This window comes from Eschrichtius robustus, chromosome 1 (assembly GCF_028021215.1).
Source record: "Eschrichtius robustus isolate mEscRob2 chromosome 1, mEscRob2.pri, whole genome shotgun sequence".
NCBI classification, from domain to species: Eukaryota; Metazoa; Chordata; class Mammalia; order Artiodactyla; family Eschrichtiidae; genus Eschrichtius; species Eschrichtius robustus.
Genome location: NC_090824.1, coordinates 11984242 through 12009330, shown reverse-complemented (window position 1 = coordinate 12009330; position 25089 = coordinate 11984242). Strand labels below are relative to the sequence as shown.

The following is a 25089-nucleotide window of genomic DNA, read 5'->3' as shown; positions in this document are numbered from 1 at the left end:
TCTTTATCAAAATCCAAGCTAGCTTTTTTTTTGCAGAAATTGACAAGCTGATTCTAAAATTCATATGGAAATGCAGGGGACCCAGAATAGCCAAAACAATCTTGCACAAAGTTGAAGGACTTCCTGATTTCAAAACTTATTATGAAGATATAATAATCAATACTGCCTGGTACTGGCATGAGATAGAAATATATATCAATGGAATAGAATTGAGAGTCCAGAAATTTAAGGTCAGTAATTCTTCATAAGGGTGCCAAGACAATTCAATGGGGGGGGGGGGGGGGGGAATAGTCTTTTCAACAAATGGTGCTAGGAAAACTAGATAGCCACATTTTTATAAAAGGAGTTGGACCCCTAATTCACACCATATACAAAAGTTAATATGAAACAGACTTAAATGTAGTAGCTAAATATATGAAACTCTTAGAAGAAAACATAGGTGTACATACTTGTGACCTTGGATTAGACCATGGCTTCTTAAATATATCGAAAGCATAAGTAGCCAAAAAATAAAATTAAAAAAAAAAACACTTCATCAAAATTAAAAACTTCTGTGACTTCTAGGACACTATGAAGAAAGTGAAAAAACAACTCCTGGGATGGGAGAAAACATTTGTAAATTATATTTCTGATAAAGATCTAGTATCTAGAATATATACAGAACTCTTAGAACTCAACAATATAAATGGGCAAAGCATTTGAGTCAACAATTCCCCAAAGAAGATTTACAAGCAGCCAGTAAGTCCATGAAAGATGCTCAACATTATTAGTCATCAGGGGAATGCAAATCAAAACCACAGTGAGATACCACTAATCACTCACTAGAATGGCTATAGTAAAAGACAACCCTAAAGTGTTGGCAAGGATGTGGATATATTGGAACCCTCGTATACTGCTGGTGGGAATGTAAAATGGTAAAGCCTCTTGGAAACCAGGCTAGCAGATCCTCAGAGAGTTAAACATAGAGTTACTATATGGTGCACCAATTCTACTCCTGGTTATATACTCAAGAGAAATGAAAACATATGTCCACACAAAAACTTGTACACGCATGTTCATAGCAGCATTATTCATAGTAGCTAAAAAGTAGAAATAATCCAAATATCCAAGTGATGAACAGATTAAACAAAATAGAGTATATTCATATAATGGAATATTATTTGGCCATAAAAGGGAATGAGATACTTCTTCATGCTACATCATGGATGAACTTTGAAAACATTATGCTAAGTGAAAGAAGCCAGACACAAAAGGCCGCATGTTGATTCCATGTATATAGAATGTCCAGAATAGGCAAACTACAGTGATTGCCAGAGCTTGAGGGGAGGGGGAATGGGGAATACTGCTAAAAGGGAGGGGGTTTCTTTTCAGGGTCCTGAAAATCATCTGGAATTATGTAGTGATGGTTACACAGCTTTCTAATATACCAAAACCCACCTAACCGTACACTTTAAAAGGGGTGAATTTTATGATATTTTAATTATCTCAGTTTTTAAATGGAGTTAATCTAGAATGGTGGTTCTCAAAGGGGTGAGACAAGCAGCAGCAGCAACATCTGGGAACTTGTTACAAATGCAAATTCTTGACCACTCCCCCCCCCCCCCCCCCCCCCCCCCGCCCAATTCCAGAGCTGCCAAATCATTAGCTCCAGGGGATTCTGATTTATACTCAAGCTCGAGAACACTAGTCTTGGACCTGTGCTCTCTAGATCATGTAAACACTCCTAGTTCCAGGGTCCATGAATATCTACATCATCTGGCGACACACGCATCCCCACATACCGCAGGTTAACCACTCTAGGTAGTTAACTATCCAAATTATTTTGTTTGAAGTTTTTCATTAGCAACTGCATCTGTTCTTATTTTTTTCCCTCCAGTATGATTAGCCATCTGTTTTGTTAGAGTTCATTTTAAAGATTTTTTTCCCACATAATTAAATTGTAATTTCCTACTTCAAAAAAGAAATCTGAGAGTGGAAGAAACACCAGCACCCCTTCTTTCATGCTTACATTTGCACATCTGTTGGCGTCCACAGGGAGCATCTCTCAGATGTCCCTGACATTGCCCTTGAAGGGATGGCAGTTGGAAGGGGGGCTGGAGGGGCTCCTGGTGGTGTCAGAGGAGTGTCCCTCAGGATAGACATTGCCCTGTAGCCCCCCAAACTCTATCACTTCACCCATTAATTAGTCCAGACTCCTAATGTTAGAGAAATCCAACTCAGGCTGGTTTAAGCCAAAGGGCCCGTAGTGGCAGATTCACTGAGAGAATCGACCTTCAGGCAAAGCTCAACACGGGGCTCAAATGGTTACAAAACCCTGGGACATGTCTCAGCAAGGTTTTCCCTGTATTGGCTTCATCCTCTGGCAGCTTGCCAAGATGACCACCAGCCATCTAGGCTTACCTCCCATCGGATTAACCCAGTGCACAAGTGGTGCCTCTGGCTGAGTTAAGGATTGCATTCAGCTGCATGTAACAGAAAATTCATGTGACAGAGCCTTCACCTTGAAGGATTTATTTTTATCACATAAGTCCTGAGATGAGGGTGTCTCGTAGCTCTGTCATACCATTGGTGTCCCATTTCTGTTCTTCCATCCTTAGCAGGTGACTTTTGTCTTCAAGGTTGCCAAGTGGCTCCTGTGGCTTGTATGTTCATGTTCCAGGCAGGAACAAGGAGGAAGGACAAGGGGCAGGAGACACGTGTCACTAAGCCTGTCTCTTCTTATCAGGAAGATAGTCACCTTCCTGGAAACCCTACCACATAGGCACCTCCTTACATCTCATTGTCCAGAACTGTCCATGGCCACTCCTACCTGCCAGGAAGCCTAGGAAATGAAGGTTTTTAGCTAGGAACCTACTGTCCAAAGTAAAATAGGGTTCTGTTAGTAAGGAGGAAGGGATAATGGATATTACAGACAGTGTTTCCCAGCACAATCCACACATGGGTCTCTACATGGGTTATCCATCCAACCCCAAACCCATGTAAACCACTCGATGGCAAGGGTTGTTGATTTGTCCACTGGTGGATTCTCAGTACCTAGAATAGTGCCTAGCACCGAGAATGAACACACTGAGTATTTATGGAATGCATGATTAGCCAAGCTGGACTCAACACACCCACCCATAGAGCTAGGAAGTAGAGTCAGCCCTCCAAACCACATGGCTGATGTAGAATGGAGGTTTGGTTCCCTAAAGGAACATTAGCATGCTGTTACCAGGAGTGGGGCATGGGTGCTAGGCAGATAAGAGCAACGAATGCCCTGCACAACCCAGCATTGCTCGGGCTAGCCAATTCGTAGAGATAGCAAACTACCCATCCAGAAGTACACTTTTCATATGCAGACTACCCAGTCCGGAGCTCAGTCCTCTGAATCGCTGGCCTCTGTCTGGCTCTCGCACTCCAGGAGGTACGAGTCCTTTGCCCTGATCACTGCAGGGTCAGTACCAGACGGCTGGAGACAGCCCCTGTCCCCCAGGGCCCGCGGAAACTGTTCCAACAGCCAGTCCTAAGCCTGCTCACCCTGTCTTGCACTTGCTTGTGGAAAATGCAATGATCATTTCGGTGTCTGGTGTCTTACGGCGCCTCATTAAACAATGGAGACGCTGAAGACAGGTGGAAGGTATGGGTGGGGTGGGGCACGGCATGATCACTGTGAAAGTTTTCCACACTTGGACCATGACGCACAGTAATAAATATCTTACACACGCACACAGATATCTGTAAAAAGGAAACAGAAGTCTTCAGAATAGTATTTAACTCGTTTACCGTAACTCTAATACTTTTTTTTTTTTCTTTTTAAGGAAATGCTAGTCACCACCCACTTAATTGATTTCATAATCCGCTAATGGGTCTCATCCAACAGTTGGAAAACACAGCCATAGAGCAGGTCTGCTGGAGCATTGTTTCTTAGGAAACAATGGTGGGCCATGAGGCTTGCCAGCTGGGTGGGACCAAATCACGGCAGATGTCCAAACCAGATTCAAAACCCATGCTAGACAAACAGACAAACATCAGCTTCAATTTGGTGTCTGTGAAAATAAATTATCCTTCTGCTGTGGCATTTGTATATATCTGCAAAGGCGCTCCTGAGCATGTAAGTGTCCAGGGTTACAATTGCTCAAAGTGGATTTTTCCCTTACATACAGAGTTTTAGGTCAATTCTGGAGATGCCCTAGGCCTTCCCTGGCGGCCTGGATGAATTGGGATGTGGGCTGAAATTTTGGACAGACTAATCAGGTAGGAAAACTTTTTGCTGTTTGTGGAAGGATTACAAGGTGCAGAAAGGTATATGTAGAGGAAGATCTGGGAAGACAGCTGTTTTTCTAGATGTAGCATCTAGGATGAATACATGAATGGATTTGCTGATTTCTAGCTAACCATATTCTCCTGATTCATTATTATAAACAGGCTGGGTTGTTTTTTTTTTTCTTAACACATATGTTTTTAGTGACTTAGAAAGATTCAAGCACAGATTTACAGGGCTAAAACTGCTACTGCCAGCCTACTTTGCAATTTCTTTTTTTTTTTATTGAGCTATAACTTATAAACCATAAAATTCATACTTATAAAGTATACAATTCAGTGTTTTTTAGTATGTTCACAAAGTTGTGCAACATCAGCACCATATAATTTCAGAAATTTTTCATTACCCCGAAAAGAAACTTCATACCCCTGAGCAATCATCTCTCCCCATTCGCCACCTCCCCCCATCCCCTGGCAACCACCAGTCTACTTTCTGTCTCTATGGATTTGCCTAGTCTAGACATTTCATATAAATGGAATCATATAATATGTGACCTTTTGTGTCTGGCTTCTTTCATTTTGTACAGTGTTTTCTTGGTTCATCCATGTAGCATGTATCAATACTTCATTCCTTTTTATGAGTGAAAATTCCATTGTATTTATATACTACGTTTTGTTTATCCATTTATAACTTGATGGATATTTAGGTTGTTTCCACTTTGGGGCTATTATGAATAATGCTGCTATGAACATTTGAGTACAGGTTTTTGTGGGACATATTGAGGAATTGCCAAACTATTTTCCAAGAGGCTGGACCACTTTACATTTCCACCAACAGGGTATGAGGGTGCCTATTCTCCCACATATTCACCAATACTTGTTATTATTTATCTTTTTTATTATTGTTATAATTGTGGGTCTGAAGTAGGGTTTTTTTTGTTTGTTTTTAAATTTATTTATTTTTGGCTGTGTTCGTCTTCGTTGCTGCACACGGGCTTTCTCTAATTGCCGCAAGCAGGGGATACTCTTATTTTTTTTTTTTAAACTTTGGGTTTGTTTATTTATTTATTTATTTATTTATTTATGGCTGTGTTGGGCCTTCGCTTCTATACGAGGACTTTCTCTAGTTGCGGCAAGTGGGGGCCACTCTTCATCGCGGTGCGCGGGCCTCTCATTATCACGGCCTCTGTTGTTGCGGAGCACAGGCTCCAGACGCGCAGGCTCAGTAATTGTGGCTCACGGGCCCAGTTGCTCCGCGGCATGTGGGATCTTCCCAGACCAGGGCTCGAACCCTTGTCCCCTGCATTGGCAGGCAGATTCTCAACCACTGCGCCACCAGGGAAGCCCCTGAAGTAGTTTTGATTTGCATTTTCCTAATAACTAAAGATAATGAGCAGCTTTTCACATGCTCGTTGGCCATTTGTATATTTTCTTTGGAGAACTGTCTATTCAAATCCTTTGCCCATTTTTTTTTTTTTCATTTTTTATTTTTATTTTTTTTGGCTGCACCATGAGGCTTGCGAGATCTTAATTCCCCAACCAGGGATCGAACCTGGGCCCCTGGCAGTGAAAGCGCCGAGTCCTGACCACTGGACCACCAGGGAATTCCCCCTTTGCCCAGTTTTAAAACTGGGATTTTTTTTTATTTGTTGAGTTATGAGTTCTTTATATATTCTGAACACTAGATATTTTGAGTTAATTTTTGTATATGGTATGAGGTAGGGGTCCAATTTCATTCTTTTGCATATCTGTATACAGTTGTCCCAACACAATTTGCTAAAAAAATGACTATTTCCCTATTGAATTGTTTTGACCCTGTTGTTAAATATCAATTCACCTTAAATGTATGGGTTTATTTCTGGACTGTAAATTCTGTTTCATTGTTCTATATATCCTTAGGCCAGTAGCACACGCTCTTGATTACTGTAGCTTTGTAAGTAAGTTTTAAATTCAGAGCATGTAAGTTTTCCAACTTCATTATTTTTTCAAGATTGGTTTGGCTATTCTGGGTCTCTTGCATTGCCATATGAATATTAGAATTAGCTCATCAGTTTCTGCAAAAAAGTCAGCTGGGATTTTAGTAGGGATTGCATTGAATCTGTAGATCAGTTTGGGGAGTATTTCCATCTTAACAATATTAGTCTTTCAATCCATGTACAAGATGTCTTTCCATTTATTTAAGTCTTCTTTAATTTCCTTCAACAATGTTTGTTAGTTTTCAGCATACTAATCTTCTGTTGTATTTATTCCTATGTATTCTATGTATTTTTTTTCTTTTTGATGCTATTGTAAATGGAAATTGTTTTCTTAATTTCATGTTTTTGATGTTCATTGTTAGTGTACAGAAATACAGCTGAATTTTGCATATTGATCTTGTATCTTGTAGCTTGGCTGAATTTGTTTCTTAGTTCTAACAGTTTGTGTGTGTGTGTGTGTGTGTATTCCTTAGAATGTTCTCTATACAAGATCATACCGTCTACAAATAGGGATAGTTTTATGTCTTCCTTTACAATCTGAATGAGTTTTACTTATTTTCCTTGTCTACTATTCTTGGCTCAAACCTCCAAAACAATGTTGAATAGAAATGATAAGAGCAGATATCCTCATCTTGTTGAAGGCTTTCAGCCTTTCACCATTAAGTATGATGTTAGCTGTGGGGTTTTTATAGATACCCTTTATCAGGCTAAGGAAATTTTCTATTCCTAGTTTGTTAAGGGTGTTGGATTTTGTCAAATGACTTTTTTGCCTCAATTGAGATGATTGTGCCATTTTGTCCTTTATTCTATTAATGTGGTGTATTGCATTGATTGAATTTCATATGTCAAACCAACCTTACATTCCTGGGATAAATCCCCCTTGGTCGTGGTGTATATTCCTTTTTATGTGTTGCTGGATTCAGTTTGCCAGAATTTTGTTACGGATTTTTGCATTCGTATTCATAAGGGATATTGGTCTGTAGTGTTGTTTTCTCTTGATGTCCGGGTTTGGTATCAGGGTATTACTGGCTTCATAGAGCAAATTGGGAAATGTTCCCTCCTTCTTTATCTTTTGGAAGAGTTTTATGAAGGACTCATGCTAATTCTTCTTTAAACATTCGGTGGAAATACCCATGAAACCATCTGGTCCTGGCTTTACTTTAAAGGAAGCTTTTCTGATTACTGTTTCAGTCTCTTGTTATACGTCTATTCAGATTTTCTATTTATTTCTTTTTGAGTCACTTTTGGTAGTTTCTGTCTTTGTGGGATTTTTTTCTGTTTCACCTAGGTTATCTAATTTGTTGGCACACTGTTGTTCATAGTATTCCTTAATAATTCTTTTTATTTCTGTAAGGTCCTTAGTGGAGTCCCTCTTTCATTCCTGATTTTAGTAATCTGAGTCTTCTCACTTGTTTTCTTGGTCAGTCTAGCTAAAGGTTTGTCAATTTTGTTGATCTTTTTAAGAACCAACTTTTAGTTTACTTGATTCTGGGTTTTGTTTTGTTTTTCTTTTTCTTTTTTTTTTTAACTTTTTTTGGGGGGGGGTTATTTATTTATTTATTTATTTATTTATTTATTTATTTATGGCTGTGTTGGGTCTTCGTTTCTGTGAGAGGGCTTTCTCTAATTGCAGCAAGTGGGGACCACTTTTCATCGCGGTGCGTGGACCTCTCATTATCGCAGCCTCTCTTGTTGCGGAGCACAGGCTCCAGACGCGCAGGCTCAGTAATTGTGGCTCACGGGCCTAGTTGCTCCGCGGCATGTGGGATCTTCCCAGACCAGGGCTCGAACCCGTGTCCCCTGCATTGGCAGGCAGATTCTCAACCACTGCGCCACCAGGGAAGCCCTGTTTTGTTTTTCTATTTCACTTACTTCTACTTCAATCTTGATTATTTTCTTTCTACTTTTTTTGAACTTAATTGGCTCTTTTTGTTTCTTAGTGTAGAAAGTTAGGTCATTGATTTAAGTTCTTTCCTCCTTTTTAACATAGGAATTTACAGCTATAAATTTCTCTCTAAGCACTGCATTCCATAAGTTTTGGTATGTTATGTTTTCATTTTCATTCATCTCAAAGTATTTTCTAATTTCCCTTGTGATTTCTTCCTTGACCCATTGGTTGTTTAGGAATGTGTTATTTAATATCTACATATTTGTAAATCTTCCAGTTTTCCTTCTGTTGCTGCTTTCTAATTTCTTTCCAATGTGGAATGATTGTAGAATATACTTTGCATGATTGAAATCCTTTTAAATTTATTGGTGCTTATTTTATGATCTAACATATGGTCTATCCTGCAGAATGTTCCATGTGAACTTGAAAAGAAGGTATATTCTTCTTGAATGTATATATTAATGTTTTTCATCAGATTTGGAAAGTTTTTGAGCATGAGTTCTTCAAGTATTCTTCCTGCTCCTTTTTCTCTCTCCTCTCTTTCTGATACTCCCATTATGCATATGTTGGCATGTTGGATGGTGTGCCACAGGTCTTTGAGGCACAGTTCATTTTCATTTACTCTTTTTCTGTTCCTGACACTAGATAATCTCAGTTCACCTATCTCCAAGGTCACTGATATTTTTCTTCTTCCTTTTCAGATTTGCTATTGAGCCCCTCTAGTAAAATTTTCATTTTAGTTATTGCACTTCTCAATTCCAGAATTTCTGTCAGCTCTTTTTTATAAGTTTTACTTCTTTATTGATACTCTCTGATGAGAAATCATTCTCATACTTCCCTTTTGTTTTTGAGACATTTTAAAAACTTTTTTGTGCATATTTAAAAATAGCTGATTTAAAGCCTTTGTCCAGTAAATCCAATATCTGGAATTCCTCAGAGATGGTTTCTATTAACTGCTTTTTTTCCATGTATAAGCCATACTTTCTTGTTTCTGTGCATGTCTCATAATTTTTGTTGTTGAAACTGGACATTTAAAATAATATATTTATTAATCTTTTCCTCCCTTTATGAATTGTTAAATAAAAATACCAATGAAAAACTTGAAAATAAATAAATAAATAAAATAATATAATGTGGAATAAGAAGAAGAAGAAGAAGAAATCACATTCTTCCCCTTCCCAGGACTATTTGTTGTTGCTTTGTTGTTGTTGTTTGTTTGGTGACTTTTCTAATTCTGTAAAATCTATATTCTTTGTTGCCTGACCACTGAAATATCTGTGAGGTTAGCCTAAGGTCATCTAACGATTGCACAGAGATTTCTTTAGATGCCTGGGTCGAAACAAGTCTCCCAGTCTTTGCTGATGGGCTCTGTGTGTGTTTGGGGGCACGCCTTTAACACCCAGGCAGGCAGTTTACAACTCCACCTTGGCCTTTACTTCTTGTTTTCTCAGAGTCTCAGTTTTAGGCAGAAGTGAAAGCTTAGGACATTGTCAAGTCTTTCCTGAGCCTGCAAATAACCCTGAGAACAGCCCTACGCATGCTCATGGACTTTCAGATTCTCAGAACTATGTGGGAGCTTTTCCAGGCCCTCTATGGATATCTCATTACCAGCTTCTCCTTTTAGGTTTTTTCATTAACCTATTGTTTGTCCAACTGTTATCCACCACCTCAGGCTGCACAATTTTCCACAAGTGCCCCTGTTTCCAACAAATGCCCTCAAGGAAAAGGCTGTTCATACTGGGTGAGCTCTGAGTCAGGTAAAATAAAGACAGCCTTGAAAGTGGGGTCTTCCAGGAAACCAGCAGACAGGTCAGATAATGCCAATCCTCTGGGAATGGACTTGGAAGGAGCTCTAATCCTGTCCTACCCTTTCTGGTGGATGCCAGGCTACTGGTCTTTCAAGGTTACTCCAAAGCTGATGAAAGGGAGTGAAAACAGGGCAAGTTAAAATTCTATATAAAGTTCACTGTTCTTACTGATACCCAGCCAATTTTCTTAAATAAACACTCCCTGGATTGCTACAAGGCTTTGGTTAATTTCCAGAGTTCTAAAACAAGTTGAGGGGCTTTCCTGGTGGCGCAGTGGTTAAGAATCCGCCTGCCAATGCAGGGGACACGGGTTCGAGCCCTGGTCCAGGAAGATCCCACATGCTGCGGAGCAACTAAGCCCGTGTGCGGCAATTACTGAGCCTGTGCTCTAGAGTCCGTGAGCCACAACTACTGAAGCCCGCGGGCCACAACTACTGAAGCCCGTGCACCACAACTACTGAGCTTGTGCTCTAGAGCCCACGAGCCACAACTACTGAGCCCACATGCCACAACTACTGAAGCCCGCGTGCCTAGAGCCTGTGCTCTACAACAAGAGAAGCCACCACAATGAGAAGCCCGCGCACCGCAACGAAGAGTAGCCCCCGCTCGCCGCAACTAGAGGAAGCCAGCACGCAGCAACAAAGACTCAACGCAGCCAAGGATAAATAAATTTTAAAATAAATAAAATAAAACAAGTTGACTCTGACCATTTTTGCTAGTGTTCTCATTGCTTTTATGGAGGAGAGAATTTTCAGAGGTCCTTCCTCCACCATTTCATTGGCATCACCCACAAGCCTATTTTGAGCTTGCATGTGCTCAAAATACCCAGAGGCTTATTAAGGACACTGTGCTTGCACTCAGTGGCTTTTGAGGCCACTTCTCCTCTGTTGAGTTGTTTGCGGAGTCCCTTGGTAGGGGCCAGCGAGGTCATGCCTGCCAGCAGGACACCACATTTCAGTCTTGCATCTGCCACTGGCTATGCGACCTTGGAGCAAAGGAGCTGAGAGTTCCAGAGCACCTGCTGTGCCAGGCTCTTTGAGCTGGCTGTTTTATGTACATTGTATCATGTCATTTTTGCAAGAACCAAGAAAGAGATAATGTTCCCATTTAACAGGTGAAGAAACTACTAAGATGCAAAATGCTCAGCACTATGCCTGCTACACATAGCAAATGTTCTCCACATCAACTATCGTGCTGTTGTTACTTACAGCTGTTATTGTGAGAGGAGGAAGTGGAGTTGAGGGGGTTGCTCAAGGTCATTTGAATTCCAGCCCAGGTCTGACTCCAAAGCCTATCCGTGTATTCCACATCCCCATTCCAGCTGCCCTGTGCAAATCTGTTTCAGCTCTGGGTCTCACTTTCCTCATCCTGTCAAATAAAGGATTTGGACTGACAGAGGTTATTCAATCAACACACACTTAACTGTCTTGCTAAGATCGCTTCCAGGTTGACGGTATGAAGGTGTGTGATTCTGTGAAGTCCGTTGCTAGGAGTCACATTCGTAGCATTCTCTTGTTTGGCTTGAAAAGATAAACCGACGGGTAGGCTGGCAGGTGTGTAATCCAGTGTGTGTTTCTCTCCTCCCCCCTTCTGGCTCCGCCCCACCCCTCTGCAGAGGCAAGAGGGGACAAAGCCAAGTGGGTGTTGACCTGGCCACTCATCTTCCTCCTGGGCACCACCATCCCCAACTGCAGCAAGCCCCGCTGGGAGAGGTTCTTCATGCTCACCTTCGTCATGGCCACGCTGTGGATCGCTGTCTTCTCCTACCTGATGGTGTGGCTGGTGAGTGGCAGGAGTGGGGGTGGACCGTACGGACAGCTCCTGCCTGGCACCTGCCAGCGGTGCGAGAGCTGGTCTCAAGAGCACGCTCAGACACTGCTCTGCCACCTGCGGCAAGTCACCTACCTTAACAGACCTTGGCTTATTTCTCAGTAGGAAGGGGTTTCAGCAGAAGTGTGTGGTGCTATGCTGGGCATCAGGGATACCCAGGTGGACACAGCATGGTCCGTGGTGGCCATAGGAGGCAGACGAACCTTCACACGAACAGCCTGGGACACGCCGCCCTGGTGTGATGGGAAGAGGAATATGGGGGTGGTGGGGCGTCTCTGTAAAAAGCTCTGGAGGGCTAATCACTAGCCTCCCTTCCTTTTCCGTATCCATAGGGGAATGTGATGGAGACTGGAGTCAATGGGAGACAAACACAAGGCAGCCCTTTCCATGCCCCCTGCCGAGGGATGCTCCTCTCCCCTTTCTATGTCCAGGCAGAGATATAAACTTTAGGTAAACTCTTCTAGTCCTCATAACAACCCGATGGGGTAAGCCATTTTATTATGCCAGTTTTACAGATGAGCAAACTCAGGCCTAGAGACTCAGTCATTTGCCCAATTAGTTACACAGTTAGCAACTATTGCACAATTAGTTACACAGCTAGTAAGTTCTAGAGTTGGGGTTAGAACCCAGGTATTGGTCTCCAGAGTCCAGGATCTCAACCAGTCTCCTGAACAGCCTCTCAGTTTGTTACTGGAATCTTCAGGTGCCGTTTGGACTAAAGATTTTCAGGCAGAGAGGCTTTGGCGTAGATCCTCTGGCCACACATGACAGCTCCCTGTAAAAGCCTCTCACCGGCTGGGCAGGGCCAAGCAGGAGCCCCTTCCCCCTCGCTCTGCATCACCCTGTGGGGTCCCTCCTCTTCCCTTCCCCTCCCCTCCCCTCACCGGGGGAGCCCGGGAACAAGGAGGGAAATAGGTACCGGACCTCTGCATTTCTATTGGGAAGCTCACCTGTCAGCCACTCACACCTCAGTGGTATGCATGTAACCATTTCACTCTCATCCTAACACCTGATGTCTCCTCACACCTAACATACAGGGCAAGGTTGTCTTGGTTTCAGAGACACAGGGGCCCCCTTTCCCTTAACCCCAGAGAAACAGTTTGGTGGGGAAAGAAGAGCTGTGGGGTCACATGGGAATGGATGTGAATCCTGGTTCTCCCACTGTGAGCCGTGAAACCTGGGTAGGTGACTCAGCTTCCATGAGCCATGGTCGCCCCCTCTACGAAAGGGACTGGTTATTGGGAGAATGAAAGGTTTCTGTTCAGGCATCAGGTCTGAGCTTGCAGCCTAGCAAATTGATCCTAACTGTAAATATCAGCCATGTTCACCATGAGATGCAGCCAACACTGTTTCCATGCTTGTTCAGATAGAGGTTTACATCCCCTTAGATGCTGGTGTGTGTGCGTGCGTGTGTGCACGTGTGTGTGCACGTGTGTGCGCATGCGTGTGTGTGTTTAGGAAGAAGAGTTGGAAATAGCTACTATCCAAACCCCCCAGAAAAGGATGGCAATCAGACATAATGAAAACTGGCCTCAAAATGAATTGAATTTGCAAACTTAAATTTTTCTGAATAGGGTTAAAGGCCAGCCCCTCTTTACATTTGATAAAAGGGTCCAGCGATTTCTCTTACTAAAGTGCATTCCCCAAACGACATGCTAGTGAAAAAAGTATTTCATGACATTGGAGTGGGTGTGAGAATTAGGGAAGATCAAATTAATGAATGTTTGAAATTTGTTTCTTCTCTAATTAATGAAAACAACAGTATTGTGAAATCAGTTCTAGTCATTAGCAGTGAGGTAGGGCATTTAATAACACTCCCAACCCCCCGACCTTGACTTACAAACCCCACTCTCACTTCTTAAAGCAGACTCTTGGCAGTGGCTTGGCAGGAGATACGGGAACCACCTTGCTGGGGCGCTCTTGCCTGTGGTTTTGAACTTCAGCTGGCCTCAGTTTGAGGTGATTGAATGGCCTCCACAGTAGAAAACGGTAAAGACAACAGTGCCACATTAGCCTGATTTCTACTGAAGAAAGATGTGCCTGCCTGGGGGCCATGCTCTTACTTTCCTCATGTCCTGATGGGGGCGCCAGGGAGCAGTGACGTCTCACCTGCCCATGCCTTACCCCAGCCACCCTTCACATCTCTCACCCCCAGCGCTTTGCAGAAAACGATTCTTGAGTGTCAGTGTCAAAAGGGAGAGACCTCCAAAGCGGGTCATCCTGTCCAGCACCTTTGCCCAACTGGGGAGTTGAAAACCAAAGAGGAGGCGTGACTTCCACAAGGTCAGGCAGATGGTCAGCCCAGCTCTGGACTCGCCTCTGCCTCCCTTTCTGAAGCCCAAGCATCAGGAGGGCTCAGAGGGCCCAGGGCTGGAATCCAAGGCAAAGCCACGCTCACGTAGCATCTCTGGTCCTGAACACTTGGAGAGTGTGTGCACACACACAAAACCTTCCTTCTGTCCTTCCAGCCTCCGGCTTCTTAGCCATGGAGTTCAGTAATTTAAGAAAAAAAAAAAAAAAAGGAAGCATGCCCAGTATTGCCAGAATAACCCAGTCTCCTATACGTATGACATCTGGCATCACCCATTAAAAACACGTCAACCACAGCCCGGCCGGGCTTGTGGAGACCTCCTTCACGGCCAGCATGGGTTGAGCATTGATGGGTCGATCAGCTGTGTGGTTTTGGTGTCCTCAGTGTCACTCTTCTCTCACAGCCCCGGGCAGGCCAGTCGGTGTGTGCTCTGCTCCGCGCCTGGTGATGCTGAGCTGAGCGCCATGTTTTGAGGGTAGAGCATCTTCAAACCCACCTGCAAAGCTCTGTCCGAGGAGGGATAGCATTTTAGTCCATGAGCTCTGACTGCATTCCAGGGCTGAGCTTTGCCCTTAGAAAGCACACTTCGTCTGGGTCTAATCACCCTAATTTTCTCTGCCCCCATAGATTGCAAGACGAGTGATTGAAAGAGAAAGGAAACATACATCTATGAATGTCTTGCACAGACCAGGCACTGTCACCTCATATTTTTTCACTTAATCCTCATTTAAAAGTCCATTTTACAGATGAGGGAGCTGAGGCTCAGAGAAGCAAGCCAGCTTATCCTAAGTCACCCAACCATTTGCTGGGATTGGAGCCATCAGCCAAGATGTGAACAACCCTAAGAGATGCCACTGTTCCCGTTTTCTAGATGGGGAGGTGAGCCAGGACTAATGGGCATTTTGAATGGGGTTGTCCAAGTAGTTTCTAGGGCTTTCCATCTGGCTGCTGCTGCTCAGGGCCCAGCCACCTCCCAAGTGTCAGGCATTTATTAGAGGACTATGTGACCATGCCTCAAGATCCTTAAAAGCCTGCGAATCCTTTGATCCAACAGTTCTATTTCTTGGAACTTATCCTAAGGCTATAGTAAGATGAGATCCCAGGGAAGTTCACACAAGACAGCATGACGGCGAGGTTGGAGTGCAGCCTTCAGAGTTGGAAAGACTTGGCCTGGGATCCCTGCTCTCCTGCTCACCGGCTTCATGCCCACGCGCATTGCAGCTTAACCTCTCTGATCCTCATTTCCCTGGGCATAATAACAGTGCCTCTCTCACCAGTGGGTGGTGAATAATAAAGAGTACCTGAGATTGTGAAAGTAAAACACCTGGAGAGGACCTGGTACACAGTAGGTGCTCATTAAATGTTACTTGTTACCATACAGTGATATTGTAAGAGCAAAAACAGAAACCACTTCCATATTCACCAGTGACAGATCGGTGAAAACTTTAAAGCCATGCAATGGAATCCATGCATCAGTTTAAAATAATGTTATAGATGAGTATTTGAGTTGGAAAGATATTCACAATGTATTATTACGTGTAATAAATAGCTGCAAAATATAGGTCGGTGCTATAATCTGATTTTATTTTTTGTCTAATACACACACCAAAAAGAAGGTCAAGGTATATGCTAAAGCAGGGGTTTTCAAATGTGATTCCCAGACCAGCAGCCTCAGGATCCCAACCACCTGGGAACTTGTTAGGAATGCAGATTCCTGGGCTTCACCCCAGACCTCCTGAATCAGAAACTCTTGGAGTGGGACCTGGAAATCTTATTTTAACCAGCTCACCAGAGAATATCCTACATGTTCAGATTTGAGAATCATGGGCTGATGCAAAGTGTTAATAGTGGTTGTCTGAGGGTCTTGAGAAGTGGTAGGTGATTTTTACTTTCATTTTACTTTATTTTCTAAACTTTTGAAAACAGTAAACACGTATTACGTAATCTGGAAAAAAGAACGCGCCAAAGATGGTTTTAAAATAGAACCGTATTCCAGATTTTTCTGTTGGATACAGCAGTACTGTGTATAAGTTAAAAACACTCAGATATCAGCACATTTTCCAGGGGCGCTCCTCTGTGGGTTGATATTTCCCCCGACTCTTCCGCAGGTGACTATTATTGGATACACCCTTGGAATCCCTGATGTCATCATGGGCATTACTTTCCTTGCAGCAGGCACAAGCGTTCCAGACTGCATGGCCAGCTTAATTGTGACGAGACAAGGTATGGATCATGCCTCAGCCCTGACAGCAGTCAGCGTCACCACGCGGGCCCCTACCCCCAGCCCCAGTTACAGTTTGTGGCCCCCGTGACTGGCAGTCGTTACGTCCTGCTAGGAAGGAAACTGTGACAACTGGAAAGCATCATGTATTAGATTCCATCCATGGAGAGAATACTACCAAGATCAACTCCTCCAGACCTCTAGAAGCATTTGTGTGGAGTTGTATAAAAAGGGACTTCTTCTGGGAGTTCCCTGGTGGCCTAGTGGTTAGGGTTCCAGGCTTTCACTGATGGAACTGAGATCCCACAGTCTGCGCCACATGGCCAAAGGAAAAAAAAAAAAAAAAAAAAGATGAACTTGTTCCGGCACCACCAATGTGAGATTGAGCAGAGCTGGAGCCCAGACTTTTTATAGCAAATGCAATAGGAATGAGAAATGTTCTGATCCCGGGAAAGCCAAGCGGGGATATCCTGTATCTCCAACTATTTTCCAATTCTCCTTCAGAATTCTAGACCTTATGTAATGTTATGGTTTGCTTGGCGGTTTTTCTTTGGAGCTAAGTGCCATGGGGTAAGCAAGGTGAGGAATACCAGTGTGCTCTTTGATGGCAGAACAAAAGAGCTGTAAAGAGCCAGCCTTCCTTTACCACTCCCTTTCTACCAGTGAGATAGCATCCAAGCCCGGACCTCCACAGATCTTCCTCTGTAGATGGAAATTTGAAAGTATGGGGGGCAGGATGGGCAAATAATGGAGTGGAATCTCAGAGGAGACAGGAGAGGAGAGCAGTGTCCAGAGAGAAAGTTGGTTTGGAAAGAACGAAAAAGTTTTATTTCTTCAAGATAAAAGAAAGGGTTGATTAGTTGGTCAGTCAGTCCTGAGAAAACACGAATTGAGGGGAAGGAAGGGTGGGAGTATGTTTGGCAGTAGGCCGGAGCCTTGTGGAGGATGGGGACAGCTGGGGACAGCTGGGGACAGCTGGGGACAGCAGCTGAAGGGTTTGGAATTGAATTGAGTGACCTTTGAGGTGAGTGTATTCATTTCCCAGGGCTGTCGTAACAAAAGTACCCCAACTGGGTGGCTTAAAACAACAGAAATGGATTCTCTCACAGTTCTGGAGGCTAGAAGTCCAAAATCAAGATGTCGGCAGGACCATACTCTCTCTGAAGGTTCTAGGGAGGATCCTTCCTTGTTCTCTCCCAGCTTCAGGTGGTTGCCAGGAATCCTTGGCTTGTGGCTGCATCCGTCCAGTCTCTGCCTGTGTCTTCGTGTGGTATCATTCCCTCTGTGTGTGTTTGTCCAAACTTCCTGCTTCTTATAGGGGCACCAGTCATTGGATTAGGTCCCACCCTAATTCATTATGACCTCACTTTAATTGGATCACATCTGCCAAGACTTTATTTGCAAATAAGGTCACATTCACAGGTTTCGGGTGGGCATGAGGGCGGGGCACTATTCAACCCAGTACAATGAGTAAAAGGAAAGCCGATGAGCGCCTAGGGCCTGGCCGATGCTCAGTGGCGTGAATTTGGGTGGGATTCCGGCATGAATTTGAAGTCATACCAGCTCCAACAGCACACGGATGAGAGATCACAAGTTCATCCAGAGCTGGGGTTGGCTGGGTGGGCACAGTGGAAGGTCAAGGAGGCAAAAGAATGTGCCATTTAAACAGCTGGCCTTGGAGTCCAAGCTAGTGGGTCAGGGGGTGGGGGTCATGATACTAGAAGATTCAGGGCTTGGAGGGGAGGGTCCCAATGAGGTCAAAGGGGCTCTGTAGGAACAAGGACAAGTGGGGACATCATCTCAGATTGGCTCCTGTGAGATGCAGAATGCATAAACAGGAGGGGGGAGGCGGGGGTGGGAGCGTCGTGTTGTTGTGAGTATGATGCTGGTGTGATTGGCAGGGGGTCCAGCAGACCAGGTTAAAGCCTGGACAGATTCTTTATGGCGGAGGACACAGAAACCTCTGTTCGGAGTCCATCACACAAGGCAGGAGCCGTGCGGTGAGCTCTAACAGAGGCTCTGCATCCTGGGCTCCCTGAAGGCTCGCAGCCGAGAGCGTGGTCCAGGCCGGCAGCATCGGCTTGAGAGAAATGCAGACTCTCAGGCCCCGTCCCAGCCCCACTGAGTCAGAGTCTGTTGTTTTTAAAAATAATTTTTATAACTTTATTTTTTTTAATTTAAATTTATTTATTTATTTATTTTAATTTTGGCTGCGTTGGGTCCTCATTGCTGTGCACGGGCTTTCTTTTAGTTGCGGCGAGGGGGGGCTACTCTTCATTGTGGTGCACGGGCTTCTCATTGCGATGGCTTCTCTTGTTGCGGAGCCCGGGCTCTAGGCGCGCGGGCTTCAGTAGTTGTGGCTCAAGGGCTCTCGAGTGCAGGCTCAGTAGTTGTGGCGCACGGACTTAGTTGCTCGCGGCATGTGGGATCTTCCCGGACCAGGGCTCGAACCCATGTCCCCTGCATTGGCAGGCGGATTCTTAACCACTGCGCCACCAGGGAGGCCCCCAGAGTCTGCTTTTTAGGACCCCCAGTGAGTCGTGTGCTCTTGAAGTTTGAGAAGTGCTGCCGTAAGATTCCTCAGAGGGCAGAGCCTGCGCAGAGCAGGCAGTCAAACCTGAGAAGCTCTCCTCCCTCTTCTCCCAAACCTGGGCATCTCTGTGCCTCCTGACCCATCCGGCTAGTGCCTGCCTCCTCACCAGGGGCAACTAGCTGGTCCAAAACAGTTGCTGCTCGTTCCTGTTTCACAAAATCCTGGGAGACTGGAAGGCGGGTTTCCCAGAGGTACCACCCCTCGATAGGACTCAGCTGCCGAGATTTTGAAGGCACTCAGATCAGTGCCCAGGCAGGCAGGGAGGGAGCTGTGAGGCCCTTGAGGGAGGCATTGTGTCCTGGAGGTCAGCGGATGACAGCAACAGGGCGGGAGGAAGTGGGCTGTCTATACTAGGGGGGCAGGAGGTCAGATGGAGGTGAGGCAGTCGTCCGGATGCTCTTCTGAGTCTCTGCGAGCTTCTCAGCGACCAAGGCAATTTTATGGGCACGGGCATGTGTGTTTCAGGCTTGTTCATTCCACGGACGTTTGTTTGTGGCCAGATTATGACAGTCGTGTCGATTAAGGGCTAAGGGGCCAGGTGAAGACACGTTTCAGCCCGCATGAGTCTTATTTGTAAAAGTTTGTTTAGTAACTTTTGATACCTCTCAAGTCATTAAGTTCCTAAGACTGTGTGGCTGGCATGAGACTGGACAGTGGGGCGGGAGAGGGAAGGTGGTGACACGGTCCCTCACCTCTAAGATGCTTCTAGTCTGGTTGGGAGGAAAGAGTTCACTCTTGGGAGACCACCCAGGCATAAAACCTGATGCCCTGTCATCTGGGTCAAGGTCGTGGTGCCATCACCTGGGTCACAAGTATACATTGAGGATGAGGCCCCTTCCCTCCCAGAGCACCTGGGAGGCTTAAATAAGAAGCGCATAGTGGGGCCTCCCAAAACACCGGCTGACACCCCTGGCAGGAGGAATAATGAAGGGCTCTGGATTAGTTTCCTAAGTCAGCCGTAACTACCACAAACTGGGAGACGGGAAAACAGAAACTGACTGTCCCACAGTCTTGGAGGTTAGAAGTCCGAGATCAAGGTGTCAGAAGAGTTGGTGCTTTCTGTCTGTTCCAGGCCTCTCTCCTTGGCTCGCAGACAGCTGTCTTCATGTTCAGATGGAGCACTCCCTGTGTGCATGCCTGTGCCCTAACATCCCCTTTTAATGAAAACACCAGTCATATTGGATTAGGATCCACCCTAAGGACCTCATTTTAACTTGATTACCCTGGAAAGACCCTGTCTCCGGATAAGGTCACATTCTGAGGTATTGGGGGTTAGGACCCCAACATATGAATCTTGGGGGGTCACAATTCAACCTACTACAGGCCTCACATGTAAGACTTCATGAAGGGAGTGAATCTTAGTCCTCATTAAAAGGTTTTAGAAATGTGGGGTCCATGAGGAAGGAATTCCTTTCTAAGGAATAACACTGATGGAACAGTTATGGGAAGGAACAGGGGTTTCCAGCGACCTGCTCTTAACGAATGACATGTCGATTGTTCCCTGCAGGCCTTGGTGACATGGCGGTCTCTAACACCATAGGAAGCAACGTGTTTGACATCCTCGTGGGACTCGGTGTACCATGGGGGCTGCAGACCATGGTTATTAATTATGGATCCACGGTAAGTTCGTCTTGCTTCCTTAGTGAGATGACGCCAGGCACATGCGCTTTACAGGGAGTGATAGTGGTGTTGGCCCTGTGCCAGCCAAGGGCTGCAGGGGATGCACTGCCCCCTTCTCCTTGGCACGCTGGCAGCCACTTTGTGCAAAGGCGTCCCGAGCAGCCTGGGCAGTGCCTGCAGGAGGCAGCCCGTGTTTGCCCTGCACTCACGGGTGCTTTGGCCCCGTGTCTCTGCCCACTGGCACGCCTGTCCCCTCCTAGTTCATATCCTTAGATGAGCAGAGACCTCAATCCATGGCCACATGCTCACCGTGAACACCCACCTGTGGCTTCCAGATAAGGGAGGGAATAAGCCCGAGCACACTGGGCTCCCAGAACGGATGGGGGCCTGAACAGCCCAGAGGTTCAGGGTATGTGTGTTTGTTTTTCCAGGTGAAGATCAACAGCCGGGGTCTGGTCTACTCCGTGGTGTTGCTTCTGGGCTCCGTTGCTCTCACCGTGAGTTTTTACAATTCCAAAATAGAAGCCTCACACATACATCATTTCCTCTGATTGTGCACAGTCTCTGAATCCCCTGCCCCTTCCCTTTGGCAGTGAGGGGTAAAGCAGTAAAAGCGTATAAATTCACAGATACCCCCAGAAACAGTTTCTGCCAAGAATGTTGGCACCAAACACTGCACTTTTCCCTGAGCCACTAAGAAGTCCCTAGAGGAAGTGAGTCACGTTACCTCTCTTCTTGCTGCCCGGTCTCTCTCCTCTCACTGGTGCCAGTAGGAGACAAGTCCTCCCCCAGCCCATCTGAGCTGACATGGGGGCCTGATGGTCAGGTCTTGGGGCTGGCACACCGTGATACTGAGGTCTCCTCACTCCACATGCCCCAAACTGTGCTAACTCTACCTCTGCTTACTTTATTCCATCCTTACAAGCACCTGATGATAGTCTACTTTGCAGAAGTAATCAAGGCTCAAGGGTTAAGTGACTTTCCCAAGGTCACAGGGATAGGAAATGACAAAGCTGGGATTTGAACCCACACTGGTCTGTCTCTAAGGACCCATGGCATTGCTCTGATGAGGTAACTCTGATCCAACCCTTAGGAGGCCTCAATTCAGGGATAAGAAAGAAGGTTGTAAAAGGACAGGTGGGCAAGTCTGGAAAGAACATAGAAAGAGGATGTGCTCCAACCCAATCTCCCAAACACACACACACACACACACACACACACACACACACACACACACACACACACACACACACACACACACACACACACACACACACATAGAAAGAGGTGGTCCAAGCAGAAGTTTGCCAGACGTGGGCCAGCGGGAGCCTTGGAAGTTTTGCTAAAGAAGGCTGAGGATGCCAAGTTCTGAAGCAAAGGGAGGACCCAGTGAAAGTCCCTGGTTGTCACTAAAGAAGGCCCGGGAGGGCATGTGCATCCCCAGGAAGTGGTGTACGTGCCCCGGCAGAGCCGGTGCCCTGAGGCCAGCTGCTGTGTGTGCCTGGAGTCTGCACCCTTTCGTTAGACAAGCATAAAGCCTGCAGGGCTCATTCTGATCAAACCAAGGATCTACCGGCAGCGCCCCTCCGCCCTTGCCCACCTTTTGCAGAAAGTTCTGGGGTTCATCGCTCGTGTGTAGCTTTCCAATAAAAGTACCTTTTGTAGCATTTCTCTGCCCCCAAGCCCAACACTCACACGCTCTCCTTCCAGGTCCTCGGCATCCATCTGAACAAATGGAGGCTGGACCGGAAGCTGGGGGTCTACGTGCTGGTTCTCTACGCCATCTTCTTGTGCTTCTCCATAATGATAGAGTTTAACGTCTTTACCTTTGTCAACTTGCCGATGTGCCGAGAAGACGATTAAAGCGGAGCCACTGCCCCCCAACCCGGGAGCTCTTCTGGACACTCCGGCGCTGGCGTCCTCCTTCTCCTCCCCTCCCCCACCACGAGTCTCTCCTGCACCGGCCGCCACCGTCCGTTCTTTCATCCTCGGGAAGGAAGAGCCGTCGTGGTCTTTGTATGGTCACGGGCCAGGCTGCTGGGCATCCTTCTCCTCCTCGGGGTTCTGCCCCACAAGAGGCAAGATTCAGGGGCCGCTGTTCGAGCAACTTCGCAGCCCTCTGAGCCACCAGCCACAGGGACATGGCATGTGTCTCCTCTTTTGGACGCTTGGATCACAAGGACTTCTGTGTGCTGGTTGTCCTTCTGTCGCACTGCGGCCTTGGAAATGAGGCGGGCGGTGAACACAGGGTCTCCTGTGGCAATGCAAACTAGGAGTGTTGTTCTCAAGGGTCCCCTCTGGGCCAGAGAGTGTGGGTTCCTTGGGCAGCGTGTGCTCCTAAGAACCTCTGAATCCTGCTGGAGGCACTTACGGTTTGGAGGGAGCAAGGCTCCACTTGTTGGGAGTTTGGGGCTGTGACGGCAAACACCCCAACCCCTTTTCTGAAAAAATTGGAAGAATGGAAACAGTTGTTCACAGCAGAAGAGAGAAAACGAGTGAATATTCTTATCACTTGCATTGATGCATTCAGAGAATGAGCAATGAAACATTAAAAGTAAAATGTTAGCTATACATCTTCATACTTGAAAAATATCATTCCATACAAAGAACCTTGATGGGTCCCAAAAAGGTAACGCTTATGGAAAACAAATCCTATGTATATCGTGTTGCACTGACGCTAAGATGTTTGGTTTGGAACATAGAAAAGAGCGGAAGACTAACATCTAAACGGGTGCTAACTCAGAGACACGGTGGAGATGGTAGTTTACAGCCATTCATTCCAGACCTCCTGTGGCATGGGACGCGCGCTGTCAGTTTGGGTTTGTCATTTCTTTGTTAATGCTCTGCTCTCAAAACCACCCCGTTCAAAGGCCCAATTGTTTATATGCCCAACAAATGTCATAGCCTGCTGAACTGGAATGCGTGTGCCAGAAGTAATGGTTACTGACAAGAAGAGAGATTTCCTGAAAAACCACCAATTGCTCTCTGCTGAGCTGGAGGCGAGTATGAAAACCGTAACTTGGAATTTTTTAGAGCTAAGGTTGTTGAACCTTATAGTTTGCTCCACAGGAAAGGCCAAAGATGGGAGGTTGATTCAAAAATAGATAGAAACATAGTAAACAATTTCGACTGCTTCATAGCTCTCAAATATATATTAAAAAGATCTACGAACACAAACCATTCCTGGTTTCTAAAAAGAAAGCACAATTCATTTTATATAGAGGTGTTCTTTTTTTATTTTTTTAATGTTGCTATTGCAAAAGTCTATCAGATTTGATGCACTTTTAATATTGGGCTATTTTGCACAGAGGACTGTATGGGAACGCCCCACGATGGTGTGAGGAAAAGAGGCTTTTAGTGATTCACCAGTAATCGGTCATGGGTGATGAGTGTAAATCCGATAGCTTATTCTTTCCTCAGACACAAAGGTTGTGACCCGCAGTGGAATTTGTGGCTGTGCTTTTTGGGGCCTCCTGAATTTCAGAAGGAGGACGTGTTCAAGCTTGTGTCCCTAAAATTCCCTTAGCGCGGGCCTAAGACATGACAGCTCCATCTCCAGGCTTCTCTTCTGGATCCTCATCCGTGTTAGTAACTACACCAAGTTAAGACTTCTCTTTTCGTTTCTCTACTTAGATACTCAGCGGTCTTCTGGTTGAGGAGCAGGGCGAGTTTCCTAAGAAATTAGCTAAGTGGGAGGCCAGGGAGCCCGTTGGTTCATCAGTGTAAACGTCTCGATGCAGAGGGTTTCAGAGCCCTCAGGACCGCTCTGTGCCCTCGTAAAATAGCAGCCTGGTCTTCTCCACCTAACAGAGTCATCCAGGTTTCAAACTGCGTCCGTCTCTGTTTGGAGGCTCAAAACTGCCCTGTGACATAAGTAGGGATTACTGTCCCCGTTTAACAGGAAATTTAGTCTTGGAGAGCTCAGGTGACTCTAGGTCAATGGCTAGTAAGTAGCAGAACAGGGACCAAGCTCCAGATCGCCACCCGGCTGAGCCAGTCCAGTGTGTGGCCATCCTTGGTGGGGCGAGTGTGGCTATGTCCTTGTCCTCGGGGTTGGTTGGTCCTTACTGTTTGAGTCAAAACTTCATCAAGTTTCTAATTGACATCTGGGTGCTCCAGCTCACATCCTAACATTTATCTCCATCCTGTGTCCCTATTATTTTCCAATAAAGGCCAAAAAATATTTTTAGCCACCACAAGGCACAGGCCACATGGTCCCTGATGACATCCCTGCTGGTGTTCAGTTCTTTGAATCCTTGTGTAGCTTTCAGAGAAAGCTAATCACATCCTAATCACCCACCTCTTCCTCAGCAGAACCCATTTGAGATTATAAATATGCTGCAGTTGCAGTTTGAGACAAAAAATAATGTTTCTAGCATGTAGAGCCGTTCTCCTGGCTAATTCTCTTATGACTTTAATGTGCCAATGTAACTTCCTTAAAGCATCTATGCATTTATTGTATCTAGGAAACTGTATATACACTGTAGGTGCAGGATTCTCTTTGTTAACTAGATATTTTTCCATCTCAAGTTTAAAGAATTGCTTGATTAATTAGGCCTTCATTTTAAAATACTGCTTTCATCACTGCACTGGATTACTTCCT

The 25089-nt window shown here is 45.4% G+C and overlaps 1 protein-coding gene across 2 annotated transcripts in view; it reads left to right on the top strand.

Moving 5' to 3' along the window:
• SLC24A4 (solute carrier family 24 member 4) overlaps nt 1-22349 on the top strand; it is a 163048-nt gene extending 140699 nt beyond the window's left edge. For both annotated transcript variants that reach the window (XM_068554651.1, XM_068554568.1), the window contains exons 13-17: nt 11527-11693; nt 16161-16275; nt 20374-20486; nt 20918-20983; nt 22197-22349. In XM_068554651.1, the coding sequence (XP_068410752.1) occupies nt 11527-11693; nt 16161-16275; nt 20374-20486; nt 20918-20983; nt 22197-22349 (614 nt within the window). The remainder of the gene's footprint in view (nt 1-11526; nt 11694-16160; nt 16276-20373; nt 20487-20917; nt 20984-22196) is intronic.
• Nucleotides 22350-25089: the final 2740 nt, after the last annotated feature.